Below are 21,195 nucleotides of genomic sequence, written 5' to 3'. Positions count from 1 at the left end.
TATGTGACTTCAAGAAGACTCAGACCTGCCCTCACCTCATGCTCTGTTTTCTTGCCAAACCATGCAAGTCTTTAATAACTACCATGTTAACTGTTCCAGAAAATCTATCTTAAGTTGCTGGGTCACTGAATTATATATGGCTAAAGTTTTTGATTAAATTCATCCTTTCCGCTCTTCTGTACTTCCTGACACATCCAGCTGACTTTTGGGACACGTGAGGGACTTGAATAAATACATTCTTATGTATGGTGGGAGGCTGTATTTCTTCAAGTATTTATAAAACATACTTCCTCCTTTGTGAATGCTTGAAGGCTAAAATGTAGTTTCAATCTGAAACAGAATGAAAACCTAAAAATACATCAAAATGCCGGGCCAAGTTGTTTTGCTGGGACCACCACAGATCTTGTTTATAGTTGATATGCCACCAGAGGGAGCATACAGCTTAATGGGAGCAATGCAGCTACATTTTGGGAAGCTGAATTAGGAATTTTGTGATGCAAGCCCAGCATCACTTTTATTGTTTTTAAAGAGCGGTTATCTTTGGCTTTATAAGGTTAACTCACTATCATTTTCAAATAATGAATAGTTTTCGTTTCCATTATGGGTCTAGTCATCTCCTGCCATTCTGCCTCCACTTACTTTTGTCTGTTCCTTTCCTTCCTCTCACCAAGCATCTTGCGGTCATGCCACAGGCATGCAAATGCATTTGGCACAAGTGATGGAGAAGAGGGAACCTCCCAGTGAATATGTGGCTGGTGGAATAGAAACCCATCCGGCTGCTGGCAGACTCATTTCAGTGGATTCCCTTTCATCCCTACTCTTTCCCTTGCATTGGATGCCAAGCCACTGCGTGACTGCGCTCCCAGGGTGTGGGAGCATGGGAACCAGTGGTGGCAGAAGAGGGATGCCCAAACAGTGTCTAGTTTGGAAGAAGTTTAAGTTATTCATTTCAATTTGAAGAATTAACTCTGGTTTTAAATAGTCTATTTTATCTTGGCTAGCTGTCTAACATATGGAAAATGTAATTTTATTACCACCAAATTAATGATAGAGGCTTGATTGTATATATTGCTTTTCTGAATAAAAGTGGTAAATACTTATCTAACTTTTCCCATGTGACCTTTGTACTGTAGATTTTCCTCTGAGATCAACAACAGGAAGGTATTAGGCTTCTATTGTTGCTTCAAAATTTGGTATAAAGGAACACTAAACACTGTTTAAAGATGATTAAAAAACAGCCCAAGGATATGTCTGAGCCCTTTAAAAGATTAAAATGTCAAGAATAATGATGGAAATTATGGCTGTAATCGGAGCTAATTTTGAGAAACATATCCCTCAAAGCTTTTTGATTTGTCAAAGGTCTGCTCATTGCTAACAGTGCAACATGGATGTCACCATAACTAATTAACCACAGACTGAAGTTAACATGTATACTTAAATACAACAAAAAATTACAGAATATATCCAATACTGCATTATGCAATTTTCCTGACATCTACTAGAATACTTCTGAGAAGGCGGTCACACAAACTCAGGAAGGAAATCATCTTTACAAACTAACTGTGTATAAACTATATCGTGTTCAGACTCTTACGATTCCTGTTTTCCCTTATCTCTAAAGTGTACAAAACTTCTTGTTCCAGCTGTTTGATTAATTCCATAGCTCACAAGTCCTTCACTGTTTTACAGGATATTAACGCACATGCATGTGTAACTGGTAAACCCATCAGCCAGGGTGGGATCCATGGACGTATATCTGCAACTGGTCGTGGGCTCTTCCATGGAATTGAAAATTTCATCAATGAAGCATCATATATGAGTATATTAGGAATGACTCCTGGATTTGGGGATAAAACATTTGCTGTTCAGGTAACTTTTCCTTCAACTGCAGGGAAAAAGTAGTAAACAAACTTCCAGCAGAGCTGCTTTTAAAAAAGGCTGTAGCAATAAATCCTGTTAGGGTTTTACGACTTCCAAGTTAACCTTTACTCTCAAACTTCAGAAACGCTTTTCAAGCAACATAGGTGCCCTTTATTTTGGACTGTTTTATCAAAACTGAACTTTCAATTGCACTCTACAGGCACAAAGCCAAATCTCCAGTCTTTATAAACATAGGCTGCAAAGAAAAGAGTGAAATACTGTTACAGGAGTTCTTCAAACTAAGGCATTGTACACTTCAATGAGCTGTGACACTGTTTCTGCCTACACAAAATTTGTTGCACTGTTTTGGGATAGAAAAATTTAGAGAGAAGGAATTGGGGGTTATGTTCTTGTTCCACTATGCAATGAGGAGTTAGAAAAGTAGAAACCAATACCTTACCCCTAAATTTGTAGGGTTGAATGTACATTTTTGGTGTTCATAAGACTTCAGGATTTATGTAGTTGAATTTTGAAGGGGTTTGGTATTCAGTAATACACGTTATCATTCTTAAAATTTTGAAGAAATAACTTGTTCTGTTCAGCTTTGAACAGCATGTTAAATGGAGGATTTGAGGAATAGCTTTGTTTTGTTGTTTTTAGTACCAATGCACTGGTTGTTAGAAATAGCAGGGTAATTGTAAGCTCCTAGTTGTGCTCTAGTTAACCAGTGGGCTGAAACAAACATCTCTGCCCTGCACGGACCCAGCAGCACACTCATTTCCCTGCACTTTGGCATTTTTGTGCCTGGCAGAGGGCTAACTAACAGGCGCTTAAGCTTAATTTAGCCTGAAAATATGGCCATAAGAATAGCTGAAGATTTTTCTAGGGAAACGAGGATACAGCGTTGCAAAGAGACCTAATGCATGACAAACTGTTGTATTGAAGTTTGCTTCTAATATATAAACAAAAATCCTAAATATAATTGGAGCTATGTTACACAGGAATTTAATATTCAGCTTTTTCCCCAGCATAGAATCTTACTACAAACTTTTGGCATGGATCATGTGACCTTTTGGTCTGCCATGTGTGTTCCTTCCAGAATGTTGAATAATGGCCTGGAATTAGGTTTTCTACACCAGTAAGGATGTAAAAAATGCTAATTAAATACAAGATTATCTAAATTTAAATATAGGCAATCTGTTTTGTACAGGACCACTTCAGAAATGACATAGCTTCCTACTAGTTTGTATGTTTTAATGTGAAGAGTTAATGATATTCTTGTTTAATGCTTCCCATTGTGGGATGCGTTTTACACTTGTAAGCCTTCCTTACCCAAATTAAATGGGACTATTTCTTGGCTTGCAAATGTTAGTCAAACCTTTGAATAGTCATACAAAAATCTGTGAATCCCTCTGACAGTGCCAGTTATAAAATAGATACACGTAATGTTCCTATGTTGATAAATATCATAGTTTTGACACTTTCACAGTAGCATTAATGCTTCCCTTCTGTATTTCCAGTATAAAAAATGTAGTACAACTGTACATTGCTGGCTACAACACATAATTTCTACAATGGTATTCAGACTAGAATAGAACGCATGTAGATTTCTTCCATCTTTCCTATACACATCATCTAATGCCAAGATATGCCAATAGGTGAAGAACTATTCAAAGCTATATAAGCCTTAGCAGTAATCATTATTTTTGCTGAAGGGTTAACTACTTTTCCCTTTCTCTTTCCACCTTCAGGGATTTGGTAACGTGGGCTTGCATTCTATGAGATACTTGCATCGTTTTGGAGCAAAGTGCGTTGCTGTTGGAGAGTTTAATGGTTCTATCTGGAATCCCGATGGGATTGACCCAAAGGAACTAGAAGATTACAAATTGGTATGTCACTTAGCTGAGCAGAAATAGTTTCATCTTTGTCAGCTTTGCAAGCACATAGCATGACTGTATAGACTGGTGTTTATTTGTGATTTTTAGATCGTGCTGCAATTAGTACTTACAAAATGGCTTACGAATGTTGATTCTTCTGGCTTTCTCCTTATCCCCAATATGAATGCAGGTGGTTAACACTAACTGATCTTGTGGCTTTGGATGTCTCTTCGGTTTATAATGTTGTACTTTTTTTACCCTTTGACCCAACTCTCAGAAAAATGGCAAGGGCTTGCATGTGTGCGTGCTAATTACTTTGGTTTCAGAATCAGAGTTCATGATTATTTTGCCTTTCTTATGACTAAACTAGGGAGGATGTTTCAAGGAACCAGGGCAAGGAGGTTCCTAAATGATTCCTGATTGAGAATCACAAGCGTATGGACATTTAACACTTCAAAGTGCACTTTTTCTGCTTCTTACCTATTGGATGTTTCTGAAAAAATGGAAGCTTGCCTGGTAGTGTGACTTGAATATGTAGTTTATAATGAAAGCTGGATATGGTCTTTTTATTTCAGTTTCCAGGCAATGCAGTCTTGAGGGGACAGTTCACAGGCACTAAAATACGATCTTCCACTTAGAGTTTCTAAGGGGCTTAATTGATGTGTCTTCTTCATTCAAATGCATAGGGAGCATTTGAATGTCATTATCGCCCCTTTCTCAAAAGAATGAAGTACTCTAGAGCCCGAATGGTTATCAGTGTCTTTGGCCAGAGAGCAGTTATGGCTCAATCATGGCAACTTGGACTGTTATCCAAGCTTTGTAGCTTGCTTCTTATGCCTAATCTAAGTAAAGATAGGAATTATGTTATGTGCTGTCTTTCTAGTACTGTTGCTTCTCCCGTCTTTCTTTTTTTGAAAGTTAGAAGAAGGGAAGGAAGTCAAACAAGTACACACACACTAAAAACACCCTGGTTTGCTTCCTTCAAACAGCAACACGGGACAATCATGGGCTTCCCTAAAGCACAGACACTTGAGGGCAGTATTCTGGAAACAGACTGTGACATTCTCATCCCTGCTGCCAGCGAGAAGCAGTTGACTAAGGCCAACGCTCACAAGGTTAAAGCAAAAGTAAGTTGGAGAGTGCAAATGCAAATGAAAAGTGGAGAAGGCCTGTTTAAATACCAGTATTCAATAATTAGCATGGATGGAAACTAACATATACCTCTGAGCTACTCTGCTGTGATTCCTTTCAGATTATTGCTGAAGGTGCCAATGGGCCTACGACTCCTGAAGCTGACAAAATCTTCTTGGAGCGGAATATCATGGTTATCCCTGTAAGGTTCTATTATGACCTTTGATTTTCATTACAAGGGTAATATTTCTGTAAATTGTAGCAAGATGTTATTTGTTGAAGGTTTTTATTAATAGCCATTCATTCTCTTAGAGTGGTTTTTAACAACTGATGTCTGGAAAATGGGTGTCAATGTTGCTTAAGATTGGTAGCAATTACTTAAAGATCTCACTGCAACTGTAGATAACCAAAGATAACTATTACATGAAGGCTACCTATTTGGAAGAGAGAACAATCCACAATTAGTTCTTAAATCTGTAGTTTTGTGTTTTGGAGTATTAGCTGACATTTGCTCAATTAAATAGTCCACTAAGCAAAGGAAGAAGGCAGAGTAAATACACTGGCCAATTTGTTTGTAAACATTGTGTCTCTGGGTGATGGTCTGACAGAACTGTGTATCATAGATTGTATAGCATAAATGTTGCTATACATTTTGAAAGAGTAAGACCTGTCCAGGTATAATGATATCCTTTTTCCAGAGAAAGGGTGTCCTGATCAAGTGATACTGCTAGAAAGAGTGGCTGATCTTCAGCCTTTAGTCACTGAGATGGCCTAAGAATGCCCTAACTTTCTTGATTAAAAACTTGTGCTAAAATAAAAGAAAGTGGTCAGTCAGGCACACCTGAACTTCACGTGTTCTAAAGTCAAGTCCTCTTCTAAATCAGCAGAAGTAATCCCTGGACTGCAGAAGAGGATAAGTGTCGTCCTGGAAGAATAACTGGATTGTCTTCTGTACTGCAGTTTAAACTAATACTTTGTACATAATACTTCTGCTTGCTTTTCCCTAATACAGTAAAGCTGTCTTCATCACATGGTCATAATTCAAGACATTTACTATTTCTGTGCAGGATCTTTACCTGAACGCTGGTGGTGTAACGGTGTCCTATTTTGAGTGGCTGAAAAACTTGAACCACGTTAGCTACGGCCGCTTGACTTTTAAATATGAAAGGGATTCAAACTACCACTTGCTCAGTAAGTGTTCAGTTCTGCTTTCGCTATCTAATTGATGGATTGGACTAGCAAGCACCAAATGTGGGAGAAATGAATACAAAAGGATTTTAAAATCGCCTTAATTTCGCACAAGTGTATTATTGCTGCATACTGAAGAGTAGGAAAGATTTGATAGGTTAACTGACTTGCAATTCTAATGACTTAAGTTAAATGCATACTTTTTCTGTTATCTTTTAATTCATAAAGTGATGCTTTCCTCAGTTTTGTGAAAATACTGAACTCAAACCACTTATATGAAATATTTATTACTCAATAAATGTCTTTCAGCTGTACACTTGGTATTTGAGAAGTATTCAAAGTTTGAGCGAGTAACGTTGTTCTGCACATACAACAATAGAGGATTTCTATAAAGGGCAATAATATAATTGGTACAGGTGCTGTAAAAATCTGCTTATGGCCTACAGCTCCACTTAGGGCCGTTCTGTGCTTCCCAGTTTCTGGGCCAGAATACCAATTACGTCATCTGAAATACTCTGTGATGTTGTTTAGGAAAGCTTACTAATTAAATTACAAGAATGAAGATTAAATAAGTATCAATTCAAAATACCAAAGCACTTCTCATGTCTTAAGGAAAAAACCTAAAATTCCACACTGGGCTTTTTTCTTAGCAAGTAGTGTATATGCAAAGCGCAATGGGAGATAATTGATTGCTTTAACTTCAGGAAATATTTTGTCTAATGCTATCTATCATGTTAGGAAAGTTAATCCAGGTTGCTCTATCAGCTTTATGAGTTTAGCTAAGCGGGATCAGTAAATCCACAGTCGCTTGCCATGTGACTGTACTATAGCAATATTGCCGCTAGTAGTGGAGGCATTCACCTATAAAAACAGGTAAATCAACATCTTTCCCTTTCCTTAGAAAACAAAAATAAGATGACTCCCTTTGCCCCCAGCCCCTATAGTCTGCATTTCCTGCCATTGAACGCTGAAAGTCCTGGGGTCAGCTCCTTTGTTAGGGAGCACATTCCTTTCCTTCTCAGTTACCTTGCCTCTGCTTTTTTTCCTTTCTAGTGTCTGTCCAGGAAAGCTTGGAAAGAAAATTTGGGAAACACGGTGGAACTATTCCAGTTGTACCTACAGCAGAATTTCAAGATAGGATATCGGTAAGTAGTTGCTGTTGGGTTTTTTTTACTGTTACTGTAGCTGTATTCTGATATTGTAACTGCAGTCTAAATTTTACCATTGTAGCTATTACGGAGGTTTTTGCCCCAAGCAAGGCATTAGTCATAGTTAGCCTGATGGCCAAACAAATAAGGCAAACAAATGATCTGAACTGCTTAGGGATACTGGATGTAAGCTATTTTTTCTGTCTTTTACTTGAGCCCATGCAAAATACCTCCAATATTGTTAAAAAGCTACAGTTTTAATACAGATGCATTTTGTATTTGTAACTAGTGTTAGATTGCATGTTGCCGTTCACGTAGTGGAGTTTTTCAGAGCAACAGACTATCTCCATTGTTTAGACAAACCACGTGAGGTTTTTTTACCAGGGAGGGTGCAGGGAATGATTCTTTTTGCAGGCCAGTAAGGAAAACTTAAAAACCTGTGTTTTTTCTTTATGCTTTTGTTTGCTATGAAACACTTGATATTTTTGCTGGCTAACCTGATAAGTTAGTCACGCTAACTTGAACAAGCAATAAAAGGCAGTCCTATAACAGCAGCACAGTTAAAGAAAAAACATTGCCTAAAGAGAATCAGGCCTGAAGCTTTACTACAAATAAAAATTAGACTCCTATCGAAGTAGGAGTCTAATATAGATTCCATAATTTCTTTGAACCCTAGCTATCAAAGTCTACGGAGGTTTTGTAGTGGGAAATACTGCCTCAAACATTACCAGCATTTGTTTTGGAGATCTTGTTGATATAGTTTGCCTAGATTTCCAAACAACTTTCAACAAGATCCCACACCACAGACAGTTTGGTACGCTGTTTCTGTAATATAGACGAGAGCTGACTGAGAAATTGTAGAATGTTCTTCAAAGACTGAATTAATGAGCAAAGAAATGTCAGGTAAAATGCATTATTCATATAATTATTCATATAATTCATATATTATTCATATAATGCGTAGCGATACGTGGTGGGGAAATTTTCATATAAAATGATGGGTTGTGAGCTTGTCCATTTGCATTCAAATGGAAGATCTGGAAGTAATGACAAAATACAAGCTTAGAAATCCATAGCAGTTGAAAAGCAAATCCAGTGTTAGAGATTGTTCTGAAGGGAAAAGAATAGGACTGACTAATGATGCCACAATATAAACCCAGAGCGCGCCTGCCTTCCGAATACTGCATGCAGGTTAGGTCTCTGTATCTTAAAACATTGTAGATGTGGAGAACGTTCAGAGAAAGATCACGAGAATGACCAAAGACATGGAAGCTTCTCATACATGGAATAATGAACTAACCTGGGTCCTATTGGCCTGAGGTAGGCCTGGGGTAGAGACAGTAATCTGTAGAACGAGTGGTGTGAAAATGGATGGGTAAGGATAGATTGTTCACTGGAAGGAAGGGTGAAGGAGAACGAGGTGCTGTCAAACAAAACCAGCGGAGCGAGGAGCAGAATGAAGAAAGGGGATGGTTCCTAGCACAGCAGACAGTTAAGATGTGGAATACCCTGCCAAGGGATGTATGGAAGCTAAAAGGGTTGGTTGGTTTGGTTTTTAACACAAGTTCAGGAGGAGAAACAATCCAGTGAGCGGTGAAAAACATTAAACCATGCTTCCTCAGGAAGAAATTGGGGGAAATGCATGTAAACTTGGGCCACTGTCAGATGACAGAAATAGCCTTTAGCCTGATCCAGTATGATGCTAGCTTTTTCATAAATGTTAGGCTAAATGAATAGTATGGTAGATAGGTTCTGTGGCTTAAAGTGATTGCTGTGATCTCCTAAACACAAGCCATAGAAACTGGCCTAGTAATTTCTACATCCAGCCCAAATTGGTATTTGAGGAAAAGCATGTATTTTGTGAAGCCAGGCCTCAAATTATTAGTAAGTTACAAGTCAGGATGATGGAACATTGAAGCTGATAGCCTGAATTAGAATGACTATCTTCAATTATTTATTGTTCAGCGTATTTAAATTTTAATGGGAACAAAGTTATTGTGGAATTGCTTAGGGCTAATACAGTGTTGAGTACATATATTGGGGATCCATGCCCTTCCTAAAACCTGACAGTCTTCAAAACAATTGGAAGTGGTTTCTATAGGTTATTAACTCTTGGGAGCTTTTTTGTTTAACATTTACTGTGTGTTTTGAAGGCTGAAAACAGTAGTTACAACATCAATAAAAAATGTTAGCATCACGCATCTAGAAGCTAGGCATATAAAAGACTCCAGTGTTTACGTCTGAGGTTTTAGAAACGAATTGACCATAATCAGCTCTTCAAGTAACACAGTAAAGGCGATTTAGTTTCTTACACCAGTCATTAGAAGAAAATGAGTGAGCAACCTTCAGTAATTATGGGAATCCAACTCATTGTCCCTAATATATGACTACTCCTTTTTGTGTTTTGAATTAAACCCTGATTTTACTTCCTGTTGTTGCAGGGTGCGTCTGAGAAAGACATTGTCCACTCTGGGTTGGCTTATACAATGGAGCGTTCTGCCCGGGTAAATATTGCATTAGTAAATGTACTTATAGGAGAAAGAACTTATGTGGCTTTGCGACAGTTTTTGAATGTGTGCTACAGAATTTCTTTGCAATTAAAGGAGTAGATAACAGTTCGTGGTAATGGAAGTCACTGTGGGTATGAGGTATTTCTGCTCTGTGCAGGGATGGCCAACTTTAACTGAGTATAGTAAACATTAGAGACTAATAGATGAAATCAGGAAGTATTTTCTAGTAGAAGCTGTAGTAATCAGAAAATTTTTAGTTGTCCTCTTGTACCTGACTAATCTGGAACACATACCTAAGACTGCTTTACTCTGCCATCAGCAGTTTTAGATTAATCCCTTTATGCAGTATTTTTAATTAGTGGGGCAAAGACTACTTGAGACAACTTGTCTGTCCCTGTGTCTGAGGTACATGTGGATCCAAGACCTGAAAAGGGGCAATATAGTAATCTGGGAAAGATTTTCTTCCCATTCAGTTCTCAGTTGTAAGGGGAATCAAGAAATTTTAGACTTGATCCTCAAAGGATCTGAGCTCTGATACCAGTCTAGCAGCTCTTAAACTCCTAACTTAGATCCTCTAAGCAAAATCTAGTGTAGTTCCTATGGAGAAACTCGCAGAAATCACATGTAACCTTTTCTGTTTCAGCAAATCATGCGTACTGCCATGAAGTACAATCTGGGTCTGGACCTGAGAACAGCTGCCTATGTCAATGCAATTGAGAAAGTCTTCAAAGTGTACAATGAGGCTGGCCTGACCTTTACATAAATAGGCCATTACCCCTCCTTATTGTATCCCATCCCTCTCGCCGTTAATGTACCCTCTCTTCTTGAAAAAGCTTATCACAAGTTTACATGTAACCACAAAATTTTCTTTTCTTCTGACATTATAGTGGGTTCTATTCTCAATTAGTTTCAGTCCAAACTAGTCTTTTTTTACAATAAAATCCATGGATTAGGAAATTGTATACAAGTATGTATCTGAAGATATCAGTTCATCTGCACTTGTGGGGGCCATTCTGGGTATTTCGCCTACAAAACAAAATGGTACATTTTATGTATTAAAGAGTGGTCTTGCCACCTGAGCCACTTCTCAGACTTCAGATCAGATACTGTACTAGATGAGCACTTAGCTCATTATTACTTCATGCACTTTTGTTTAATGATGTAATTTTGGCTTTGGCACTTTCAGTAAGGCCTTGTATGATCAATGCTGTGGCATTGTCAAAGGAAGAATGGGCCTCCAGCAGGGATTAACTTTGATAGGAGTCTAATTTTTATTTGTAGTAAAGCTTCAGGCCTGATTCTCTTTAGGCAATGTTTTTTCTTTAACTGTGCTGCTGTTACAGGACTGCCTTTTATTGCTTGTACAAGCTAGAGTGACTATCACCATCAAGTATGTAAAGGTGACAGACTAATATTTTTATAAGCTGAAACTATCGAGCAACTCTAGTCATGTTATTAATCAAGTATCTACAGAACTATTCTGACTATAGGTTGTTTCCTTTTTTTTTAGAAAAAGGGATAGTCTGAATTTGGTAAGCAATCATACTGAGGTTTTTTGGAATTCTTTTTCAGTCTTTTCCTTTCAGAGGCGTTCTGAAAATTAGATACTGCCTCAGTGAACAGCTAAAGTGAAACTGAACCCAGAAATCATTGGCAAAACTACAGAGGAGCTAGAATGCTGCTATAAACTTAATCCACTGTCTTAACACACACAGCCTTTTTTTTTTTTGTCATCAGGAGGTCTTGAAAGTTTTGAACATATTAGAGTACAAGATGGACCTCAACGCAATATTGGATCAAGCACAGTTTTTAAAGTATAAGGCTTTTGTCCAGTGGAGTCCCCTTGAAGTGCCAGATGTTATTTATGTAATGAATATGAATGTTTTTTTTAAAAGACAACTAGTCCCTCCCAGAAACTCATGCTTTTTTTCTAACTACTTTGTAACTGCATGACATAACCTGGAGAGAAGAGCAGTTATTAAAAAAAGTTGACCTTTCCAAACCTACTATGCTGGTGTATTACTGTTTTCTATTTCATTCAATAGCTTTCTGTAGTTACAATCAGTCTGTGAATCTTCACAGCACGTGTTTATTCATTATATGCCTACTGATAAGATACTGTCTCTGAGTTATCCTAAGGGGCTCACTAATACTGACCATGTCTCTTGAACTTGCCTGTCAGAAAGATTTTTGAAGTTGGGTATATTTGGTAAATCATTTCAGGTCTTTACTGTGTCCTCTCAAATTTGTGTGAAGAACTATTCTAGTAGTTAGCATGGAGCAATAAACCTGTGTGATGCATTTAATTAGTTGCTTACTCCATCGTATATGCTGATACCTAGGGTTATAAAAGTACTACAGTGCAGTGTGTGTATATATATATACTGGCATTTATTTTTTAAAAAAAGAGAACCCTTTGAATATGAAAGAATTACTGTGATCAAGGTATGGGTCTCTAAACATGAGATCTGTATCTTGGATCATATCTTTCAGTGTAGTTTTTATGTAAACATTTACTAGATAGTAATATGAAACTAAGATTGTAACAGTTCAACTCTGACAAATTGTAACCTACTTCCACCAAAACTTGGAGGCTAAAAAGTCGCAAATAAATAGTTCTATTATTGAAAAGAGAAAGAATCTTAAAAGCCGAGTTGCATTGTCTGGCAGCAAAGTTGTTGAAAGCAAAGTGCAGCAGCAGTGAAGAGACTTGGCTAATTTACTGTCGTTCTCCCTCCGTCCCCCCCACATTTCCTCTCCTTCTCTCCAGCACCTCTGGTTTAGCTGTGCAAACTTGAAAAATGGCACCCTTTCAGTGTTGGAGCATATGGGAAGCCAGCATAGACCGCTAACTGGGATATCTTCTACCTCCTACCCACTTTGAACAAAAGAAAAAAAAAGCCAAAAGCTGAACAATGCCTGAATTCCCCAATTCATTAGAATCTGATATTCTTGTACACCCACATGTTAATGCTGCTTTTCCCGGGACGTCTTGAAAGAAAGTAGGGCTACCACCAGGTGTGATTTTACCAAACCCAGAGAGGAGCCCTTAAGGTCGACTGGATTTTGCCTCAGCCAAATTGATTGCAATAGTTACTGACCTGTTAACAGAGTCAGCGTTGGAGACCTGCGAGGCACAAATCTGAGCGTATCCAAAGGCTGGTATAAGGAGAGCTTGGGGTACTTCCAATCAAAGAGTTAAGATCCTTGAGGAGATTAATGCTGAAGTCTGACCTAAGATTACAGCACGTCAGCTGATTTGCCCTTTGGTTGTAGCTAAACACAAGAACCAAACTGTATCAGTGAATCCAGACTTCTTGTGATAGATAGCCTGTTCTGAAATGGCCTCGTACATTAAAGCTACGCTGGTGCTGAGCATTGTTGAGCTCAGTCCTAATATGATCAGACAGTAAAGAAAAAAATAAAGTTTTGTAGCACATACCTCTCAAGACCTGGCAACAGCAACGGAGGGAAGAAAGTGGTAACAGTTCACACAGTTGCTGTGAGTTAACGTGGTTTTAGAGGCTTGGGTGCAAAGCAGCTCTAGCCTTTTCCTAGCCACAGTTGAAGAAAGCAATCACTCTCGGGGATGTAGGTTATATTTATAACTGTACTGGGTTTTCTACCGTAACTTCAATTAGGTATTAGACCAAATTTCTTGGGGAATGCTCCTCTCCTTACATATGCATACCCACACATTTTATCTTCTGGCTAACAACATTGTCACTGCTTGTATTCGCTTACGTGCCACGAGGCAGTCACCAAGAAACTTGCTAGGATGTTCGGCAGGGAGCCAGTCACTACCTGGAGTTAGATTTAAGCACGGATTTGAACCTGCTCTGAACCACACCTGCTACCTAGAGCAAAACACATCCTTGCCATAGTGGGTGTTCATAATCTCTCATGCAGTATTAAGTGCTGATTATGTAGATAGTTTGTGTTGAATAGTGGCTCAGTAAGTACTCTGACACTGCAAGTGAATTTCATAAGGGTGTTTGGGGTTACATGCCTCCTGCAAACTACTAAATGCAAAAATATCTCTGTTATACAGAAGAACAAGTAGAACAATCATTTTTCATCCCAGCAAAGAACTCAGACCTACATCTGTTTTCATTGATGGCAACTGTCACCGTCAGTAAGAAGTGTTGGAGCAATGGTAATTGCTGTGATTTCAAGATGCCAAGTAAGTGACCTCTAAATTACTCTGTCAGTAGCTGGTGAGTCTGTAATATCAGATTCCTTACTCATTGCAGTAGCAGGTAATTTCTTCCCTTCTCACTCCAAGTTCACATGTATGCAGGGTTTTTTGTTTGGTTCTGGTTTTTACAGTCCAGGCTTGGTCAGTTCTCATTCTTCCAGCTTCTGCTTGATTACTGTCCATCTGTGCGTTTGACAGGAGCCCTGCAAGTGTGGTAGATGACTCCATTGCCGTACCGCGTGCTGCATGACGCATCAATACTTTGCTGCGCAGAGCTGTTGAAGTTGTACTAATGATCCAGCTCAGGCAGCGGTAAGCAGTTCAGTGGTGAGCTAAGTGCTCTGCTGGCAGTAACGTCTTGTTCTGCTGTTAGCGTTAGTTTGAGTATCACAGTGCTCTTTTACAGTGGTTATGTATACCTTAAACACACTTGAGTCATCAGCACGGTATCTAACTGCAATTTTACAGATAAGACCAGAAGTACGAGCACAGTCACAGAAGCGCACAGGTGCTTACCTTGTCTTGTAATGGCTCTTTAGGTGCTGAGCTTGTGCAACTTGCACACACGCGATCACGACTTACACAGTGACAAAATGGGGGAGAGACCAAATCTGAAGTCCTTGGCTTTACACTGTGCCCGCTCCGAGCCATCCCTTAGCTCATTAAAAAAAAAGGCAGTGTTTGTCTGCATTAATAGCATAGCACAGCTTTAGCTGTCTGCTCTGTGAAGTAATCCAGTCTTTCTAGACCAGCGATTGTAAGTGGGTTTTTTAATACGCATAACCAAAAGATTCCTAAGAAATACATGCAATACAGGTAGAGTATAAGTATTTTCTTTATTTAAGAGTACATGTAGTAGAAACTTGTTTACAAAAATTTTGGTGGTGTTACATTTTTATCTTCATTGTCCAAAGCTTTTGCCCCATGAAGTTGCTTGATTTGCTACATTTTTTACAGCTTTTTCACCGGTTTCAGCAACTTTGTAGACTTCATCGAGAGCTTTTAAAACAGAAAGACAAAGGTAACTGTAGCATCACTGCAATACCTTTCCCTTTCCCACCCGGTGTAGGACAAGGGGCAAGGCAGGGTTGGGGGACCTGTCTGGGATTTCACCGACGTGACATTATTGAAGTAAACAGAAACATTACCGTACCTTTCTGACCAGCATCCTTAGCCTGTTCCGCTGCTTGCTGCACAGTCTGGCCCACTGCGTTAACTGGAATTAAGAGAAAACCAAGTGTAAATCCAGCAGTCTTTACCCTTCCCCTAAACTCAGTAATCGTATTTTAGAAGGGTTCGATAAACGTTTCAGGGCTAGAAGGTAAAAAAATTATTCTATAAGAATAGGCACCCTAGTCTAGCGGGAGAGAGATGCTATTAGGAAGCTGGCTGTAGTTCCCCACATTATCATGTGTCTTGGTGCGGATGAAGATTATGGAAGTTGCAGTCTGTGTCACCCACAGTGTCGGGAAACAAACCCTAGTAGAGAATCAGGTGCAATGAAACCTTCCTTTTACTGAGCCTGGCTAGGATCTGCAGAGAGCAGGCTTGGGCAGTTTGGTTGGTAAAGATTCTCCCACCAACTGCATAAAGCTTGATGCTCTCCGTCTGAAGCGGCATGCTCTAAGAGCAGCACATCAAAATTTAGTGAATAGTCTAATACTTTTTCTTGTAGCTAGGGAAAATTTTATCCTAGAAAAGATCAGGCTAGTTTTAAAGGCATGGAAATGTTCAGTAGAGGAGACAGTGAGATATGAAGAGCAAGAGAAGGTATTGTCTTAAAGTGGAGGAACTGCAGCCTAGAAAATAGTGATAAATATTTGGGTGATTGGCTTCCAATAGCTATGATCAGGGAAGTCTTGCTCACAAGAGTCAAATAAAAGTTTGGGGCAGATGGCCTTCAGTTGAACCTGTATTTGTTTTATTCCCCCTGGCTCCAAATACTACCTTGTAAAAAACATCGATGCGTTCTGCACAACAGACACTGAGGGGGGGGCGACTGAGCAGCCAAATTCCTCATGGGCATTGCATGAGGGAGAAATGCTGAGGTGAGGAAGGACATTTAAGTGGACTGGGAGTCTCTAAAACTTCAAAGGTCTCCAGGCTTGGATTGAATGGCTCTTCAACAGTAGTTGTTTCGTTAAGTGTCTTGTAAAAACCAGTGGCCTATTTCACCTTGGGTTTGTAGGACACTTTCTACTGCGTAAGAGACATGCTAATTATCATCATGCATCATCTTTTGCTGCACTTTCCTAACATGAATGGCATACACTGCTCATAAGCTATGGTTAAGGAAAATGCTTCCCGTGGCAATCTTAGGTTACAGCCATTTCATGGCTCCTTTTAGGAACCATGGGGTAGGTGCTAATTTTAGATACTTGCAAAGCCCAGTTGTGCCACTCTGCGCTTAGCAATGGCTCGTGGGACTGCGCCTTCGGGACACGTGCAGGAACAACGAAGTAGTTCAGAGACGAGGTAATTCATAGTTGTACAGCCACCAGTTGGACAGTCTTGTTCTAGTTAAAAACTAGCATAAAATCCCCCTTTGTTTTCATTTAAATGGGGATTTGGAGTGTACCTCTATTTATAATACTCCCAGGAGTGGGTGCAATACTGACACTGATGCGACACGAGTTCAGAATTACATGCTGTGTATTTACTGCCCGTCATCAAGGCATGTGCTGATGGCACAGAAGTAAGTGGCCAAAGTCAGGCTGGTGCCTGGGAGCTCCCGTTGTTGTTCCAGGATCCAAGCCCAGCTGGAAGGGCTGTGCTGTGGCACAGGACTTGCTGAAAAGATGTGTGCAGGGCAGAGGCAAAGAGCTTCAGACCGCTGGTGTCTGAAGAACTGGTTCAGCTTTAAGTGCTTGGGACGGGAGGACTGCTGCTACTACTTAAACAACTTTGCTCTTAGAGTTTGTTGACTCCGAAACACTTACTTCAGTCAGCTGAACATTGAGATTACTGCTCAGCTCCTTCAAGATGATAAATACCACTCCTAAAACATCCACATCAGTCTTCCAGCATAGGAAACCATAGATAATGTTTCCACAATGTTAAATACAAAAAAAACATTAGGAACGTCAAAAAACCTCCAGAAATACGCATTTCTAGGGCTGCTGTACAGCAAAAGCGAAATGAAGAAATCTTCATTTGAAAACAAAAATTGATGGTCACCCTCCAATTGCCCGTGTCCCGGTGTTTCTCTTCCACGCTTCAGCATAAAAATAGTTGATTTAAGAATCAACTTTGGAAAAGGGGGCAGTGGGTGTGGGATTAGGCATCTTTCATCTTCCTAACAAACTGAACCAAGGATAGACAGTAAATAAGTAGCAGGCTTTCCACTTGCTTCATTGGGCACATAACCTGCAGGTAATATTTCTACTGCATTTGAAGTCACAGACAAGATGTCTGGTTTTGAGAGTTTACTTAGATGTCGTGTAAAGAAATATGAAACAGTCACCACTGCTCATGTATTATACTAAGCACAAACATTTCAGAAGTCGCACCAGTGCGGATCTCTGTTAAAGCTTCACTAACAATGGCTCATCTAAGTGGCACGTTGTTATTTAAATTCAGGGTGGATTTTGCAAGCCTCCCCGCAGGAGTAAACATGGCTCAGGTGCCCTGAGCCCCTGCAACTGCACTTCAGCTTTCGGTGGGGTGAGTGGCTGTAATAGCAGTGGGGCTGGAGCACTGACAGCAGAGCGGAGCTGACTTAGCTGCATGTATTTGTGCAGCACTGAGCAGATCAAATACCTCAGAGCTCCAGGAAGCTAATCCACTACACTATTACAAAACATATTTATCATGGCTGTTCGTGTTCGAAAACAAAGCCCTAAATAAGCAGCCCTGCCTCCCCTCTTGGCTTTCCGCTGCCCTCTTCTCTCTTCGGTGCATCATCTAGACACCCACACAGTAAAAGCCAGAGTGGGAGAAGGTGTGGGAAACCAGCAGTTAATATCGCTCCCTTATTTACTACAGTGTTAGAGGGTTTGGAGATTACAGGACATACTGACTGCACCCTCGAGGACAGCATCGACAGAGTTCATGCCCAAGAGACAGATTTGCTCCCAGCTGCAGGGGTGGGAGCAGGGCACATACTTTAACACCCAAGGCACCAGAGGAGGGAAAGCAGCGGTTTGTATTTACCTGCCACCTGTGCAGCGCTTTCAGCTTGTTGCGTGGCTTCCTCAGCAAGCTTCTTCCCAATCCCGAACATGGCTGCGCTCAGTCCTCTCTCCCCGCAGAGGATGGGTGAGTGAATCCCTAAATTCGGTTCTGTTACGATGTTTGGCAAAGTGCAGCTTTTTATAGACAAAGCAGGACTCCTCCCAGTAGTTACAGGGCAAATGCAAACTGGAACAGGGAAAAGCCACGAGCCCTTGTCGGGTGATTAATATACGAGGCATAAAAGGGTGAAGAGACATTAGCATTTATTATGTTTTCCTCCCCAGAGAGAGGGCGTGGATTAATCAGCAGAAGTTTTCCATGGCCCAGGAATGAAAGCTTTGTTTTTCCATATTGAGGAGTTGGTAAACAACATGCATGCCACAGCTGTCCTGAGCAAAGGCTCCCGAGCCGGTGCCGTGGGGGGGAGATACAGGCAGGCACAGCCCATCGTCAACTGGGTAGAAAAACACTGCATCGCGGAACACTCAGCTGAAGAATTGCTTAAGTCAACTTTGGCATTTCAAAACCTTACATAGAAAAGTATCCAGTTTCAGATGATTCTTGCCCACATTTTTTTTCTCCCCAGTGGGACTTAAAATTCATGGCTATAAAAAGAAATGGGAGGAGCTAACCCTGCTTTTTAAAGCGTCTTGTGAAATCTTTGTTGTGTTAGATAAAGCTAGTAATTGCATGGTGTGTCATAATTAATATTTTAACCCCCCGTTTCCAATGCCCGGCTCAGGAGCGTGAAGAGAGAAGGTTTGTGTCCTTCCCCTCTGTCCCCACAGCGAACCCTCGCGGGTCCCAGCGCAGCCTCAGGGCCTCGGGCACCCGGCAGGAGGTGAGGCGCAGCCCTGCGGCCCCTGCCCTCGCCAGGGCCCAGGCAGCGCTGAGCTGCCACGCCAGCCTCGCGCCACCTGCCCCGCAGCGGCGAAAAGCCCGGCTGCCACCTTGTTCCCCCGGGGTGGGAACGAGGCCACCGGGCCGGCCAGCGCGGCAGGAGGCGGGCTGCCAGGCACGCGGTCCCCGCGCCACCCGGGTTCCTCTCGTGGACTCCTACATGCCGTCCAGCCAGCCGGGAGCTGCTCTCACCCCAAACGACTAGGCTTTTGGGGTTTGTTTTTTTTTTTTCTGGGATCACCTGCTTTTCTAGCAGAACTACTTTCGTGCCCTTTCACGCAGTGGACAGGAGCATTCCCTCTGTTGATCAAATAGTTGCTGAAAAGGGGGGAGAAAAAAAGTGTAACCTACCTCAGAACAAGGGGTTTATTCATCAAACTGATCTTCTGCCTACAGTTACCGCCACAGCAGGCTCTAGGAGTACCTCTCCTGGTCCCAGACAGGCTCTAGGAGTACCTCTCCTGGTCCCAGACAGGCTCTAGGAGTACCTCTCCTGGTCCCAGACAGGCTCTAGGAGTACCTCTCCTGGTCCCAGACATGTCACTTCATGAACAACGGTTCCTCTACAATGTCCCTTCCAGCATTACAGCAAAAATTCTGTTTTCTTCCAGGCATTGCAGTTTCTAACTGACCACAAAGTCCTACTTTATGTCAATTAAATACGATGTGGAGGGTTTTCAGGGGGTGGGGAGGGGCTTCTTTGCACCATTTTGTCCTCTGATAGCAGGGAAAGGATTACTCACTGTATCTGAAAGCAAATTCTACCAGAATATGCTCACAAAAAACAGGAGGAAAGTAACGATTTTGGTTTTAAATTAATGTCTTCCTTGGCGTCAAGTCAAGGGGCATCAACAAAGTTCAGAACTGACCTACAATGCAGAAAAAAAAACCCTGAAATATTTCAGATAACTCGGAGCAGCATTTGACCCATGGAAATTTGTTGCATGGCAGCCGAGCGGTAAAATGCACCCATTGTTCCCTGTAACATCCTCAGTCACCCGCGGCTGGCCTTGCTTGCAGGAAACAGCAATTTCCTAGTCCTGCTTGGCTGCTGCTCCGGTTACTGCCAGGGAGGGATGTGTGAAGACAGCGAGACTCAGAGTCAGCAATAGGCTTGTGTATTTGGCGAGGTGACTGTTTGCATTGTAGAGAGACGCTAGAAATACCCCTCTTCATCCTATCCTAATTGCAAAGTGAAGGACGGTTCCTTCTCTCCCACACTCTGGTACTGCAAATACAACTCTTTTTTTCAAAAGCCACACCATCACTTGCTCATGATCAACTTCCACGAGGGAAGATTGGTACAGCACCAGCACTGACGCTTTGACTTCCCAATGAACGTGGGTATAGAAATAAAATTACAGAAACAAACCAAATTATATGACACCGACGCACTGCAGGTACATACTGAATTGTAACACGAGAGAGAGTACGTGCCATTGCCAACGCTCCCTACAAACAGGTGAAGGTGATGTTTGCCTCGCAGGAGTAAAAACATACTGCATTAAAACACACCACAGTTTTCAAAGATAAAAAGGACCTATTTTCTGTTACTACATATAGACTAAAACCGTAGAAGACCAGTGAAGAGGTGTAGGTCTCTGCAGGCACCAGGATTTTCATCACTTACACGTTTGAACTGACGTTAGCTGGCATTCAGTGCCATAGCTTTTGCCATCCATCATCGCAGCAGCACGTGTCTCAGTAACTGCATTTACTAACTTCAGACAAGCACAGGCGGTGCAGGTGCATAGCACTGTGGCCTTCCATAACACGAGCTGCCCCTCTGCCGCTGCTTCTCCTCCCTCAGCCGCCCCCAGCACAGTGACACATCCCGGTGAACTTTACTTGTTAGCGCACCGGGGATAACGAGAGCGGGGCCTCTGCTCCCCCCGCCTCCGCAGGGCTCGTCTCCGTGCACCGACTTGCTCCCCCCCGGCACGCAGCTGATCACGCAGCCAAAGCCCAGGACTGCCACTCAGACTGAGCGATGCCAGGGCAGCTTGCTGAAAACACGGATTAAAGCTGCCAAGGCGCAAGCACGTACACGTCCTAAGCTCAGCCACCAGCCAGCACGGGCAAACGCACAGAGCTTGAGAGCAGAGAGAAAACCCGTCGTCCTTCGGCACAAGCACAGGCTGCGGGACTCTCACCCCAGCCTGGCTGAACACCACCACCTGCCAGCACCGACCACCGGTGGCTATGCCAGC

General features: G+C 41.5%; 1 protein-coding gene and 1 long non-coding RNA gene across 2 annotated transcripts in view; one reads left to right on the top strand and one right to left on the bottom strand.

Moving 5' to 3' along the window:
* Positions 1 to 12,020, top strand: part of GLUD1 (glutamate dehydrogenase 1) — a 31,133-nt gene extending 19,113 nt beyond the window's left edge. Inside the window, exons 6-13 of the mRNA XM_076338310.1 lie at positions 1,690 to 1,869; positions 3,612 to 3,749; positions 4,727 to 4,864; positions 4,990 to 5,070; positions 5,936 to 6,059; positions 7,110 to 7,201; positions 9,646 to 9,708; positions 10,358 to 12,020. Of these exons, the coding sequence (XP_076194425.1) occupies positions 1,690 to 1,869; positions 3,612 to 3,749; positions 4,727 to 4,864; positions 4,990 to 5,070; positions 5,936 to 6,059; positions 7,110 to 7,201; positions 9,646 to 9,708; positions 10,358 to 10,477 (936 nt within the window). The 3' untranslated portion in view covers positions 10,478 to 12,020. The remainder of the gene's footprint in view (positions 1 to 1,689; positions 1,870 to 3,611; positions 3,750 to 4,726; positions 4,865 to 4,989; positions 5,071 to 5,935; positions 6,060 to 7,109; positions 7,202 to 9,645; positions 9,709 to 10,357) is intronic.
* A 2,709-nt stretch (positions 12,021 to 14,729) lies between these two features.
* Positions 14,730 to 18,270, bottom strand: LOC143160327 (uncharacterized). The gene is made up of 3 exons (XR_012995361.1): positions 18,065 to 18,270; positions 15,066 to 15,128; positions 14,730 to 14,911 (listed from the first exon to the last, which is right to left on the bottom strand). It is a non-coding gene; the product is annotated as an uncharacterized LOC143160327 (long non-coding RNA).
* Positions 18,271 to 21,195: the final 2,925 nt, after the last annotated feature.

This window comes from Aptenodytes patagonicus, chromosome 5, assembly GCF_965638725.1.
Source record: "Aptenodytes patagonicus chromosome 5, bAptPat1.pri.cur, whole genome shotgun sequence".
Lineage (NCBI taxonomy): Eukaryota > Metazoa > Chordata > Aves > Sphenisciformes > Spheniscidae > Aptenodytes > Aptenodytes patagonicus.
This window is presented reverse-complemented; position numbering and strand designations above follow the sequence as displayed.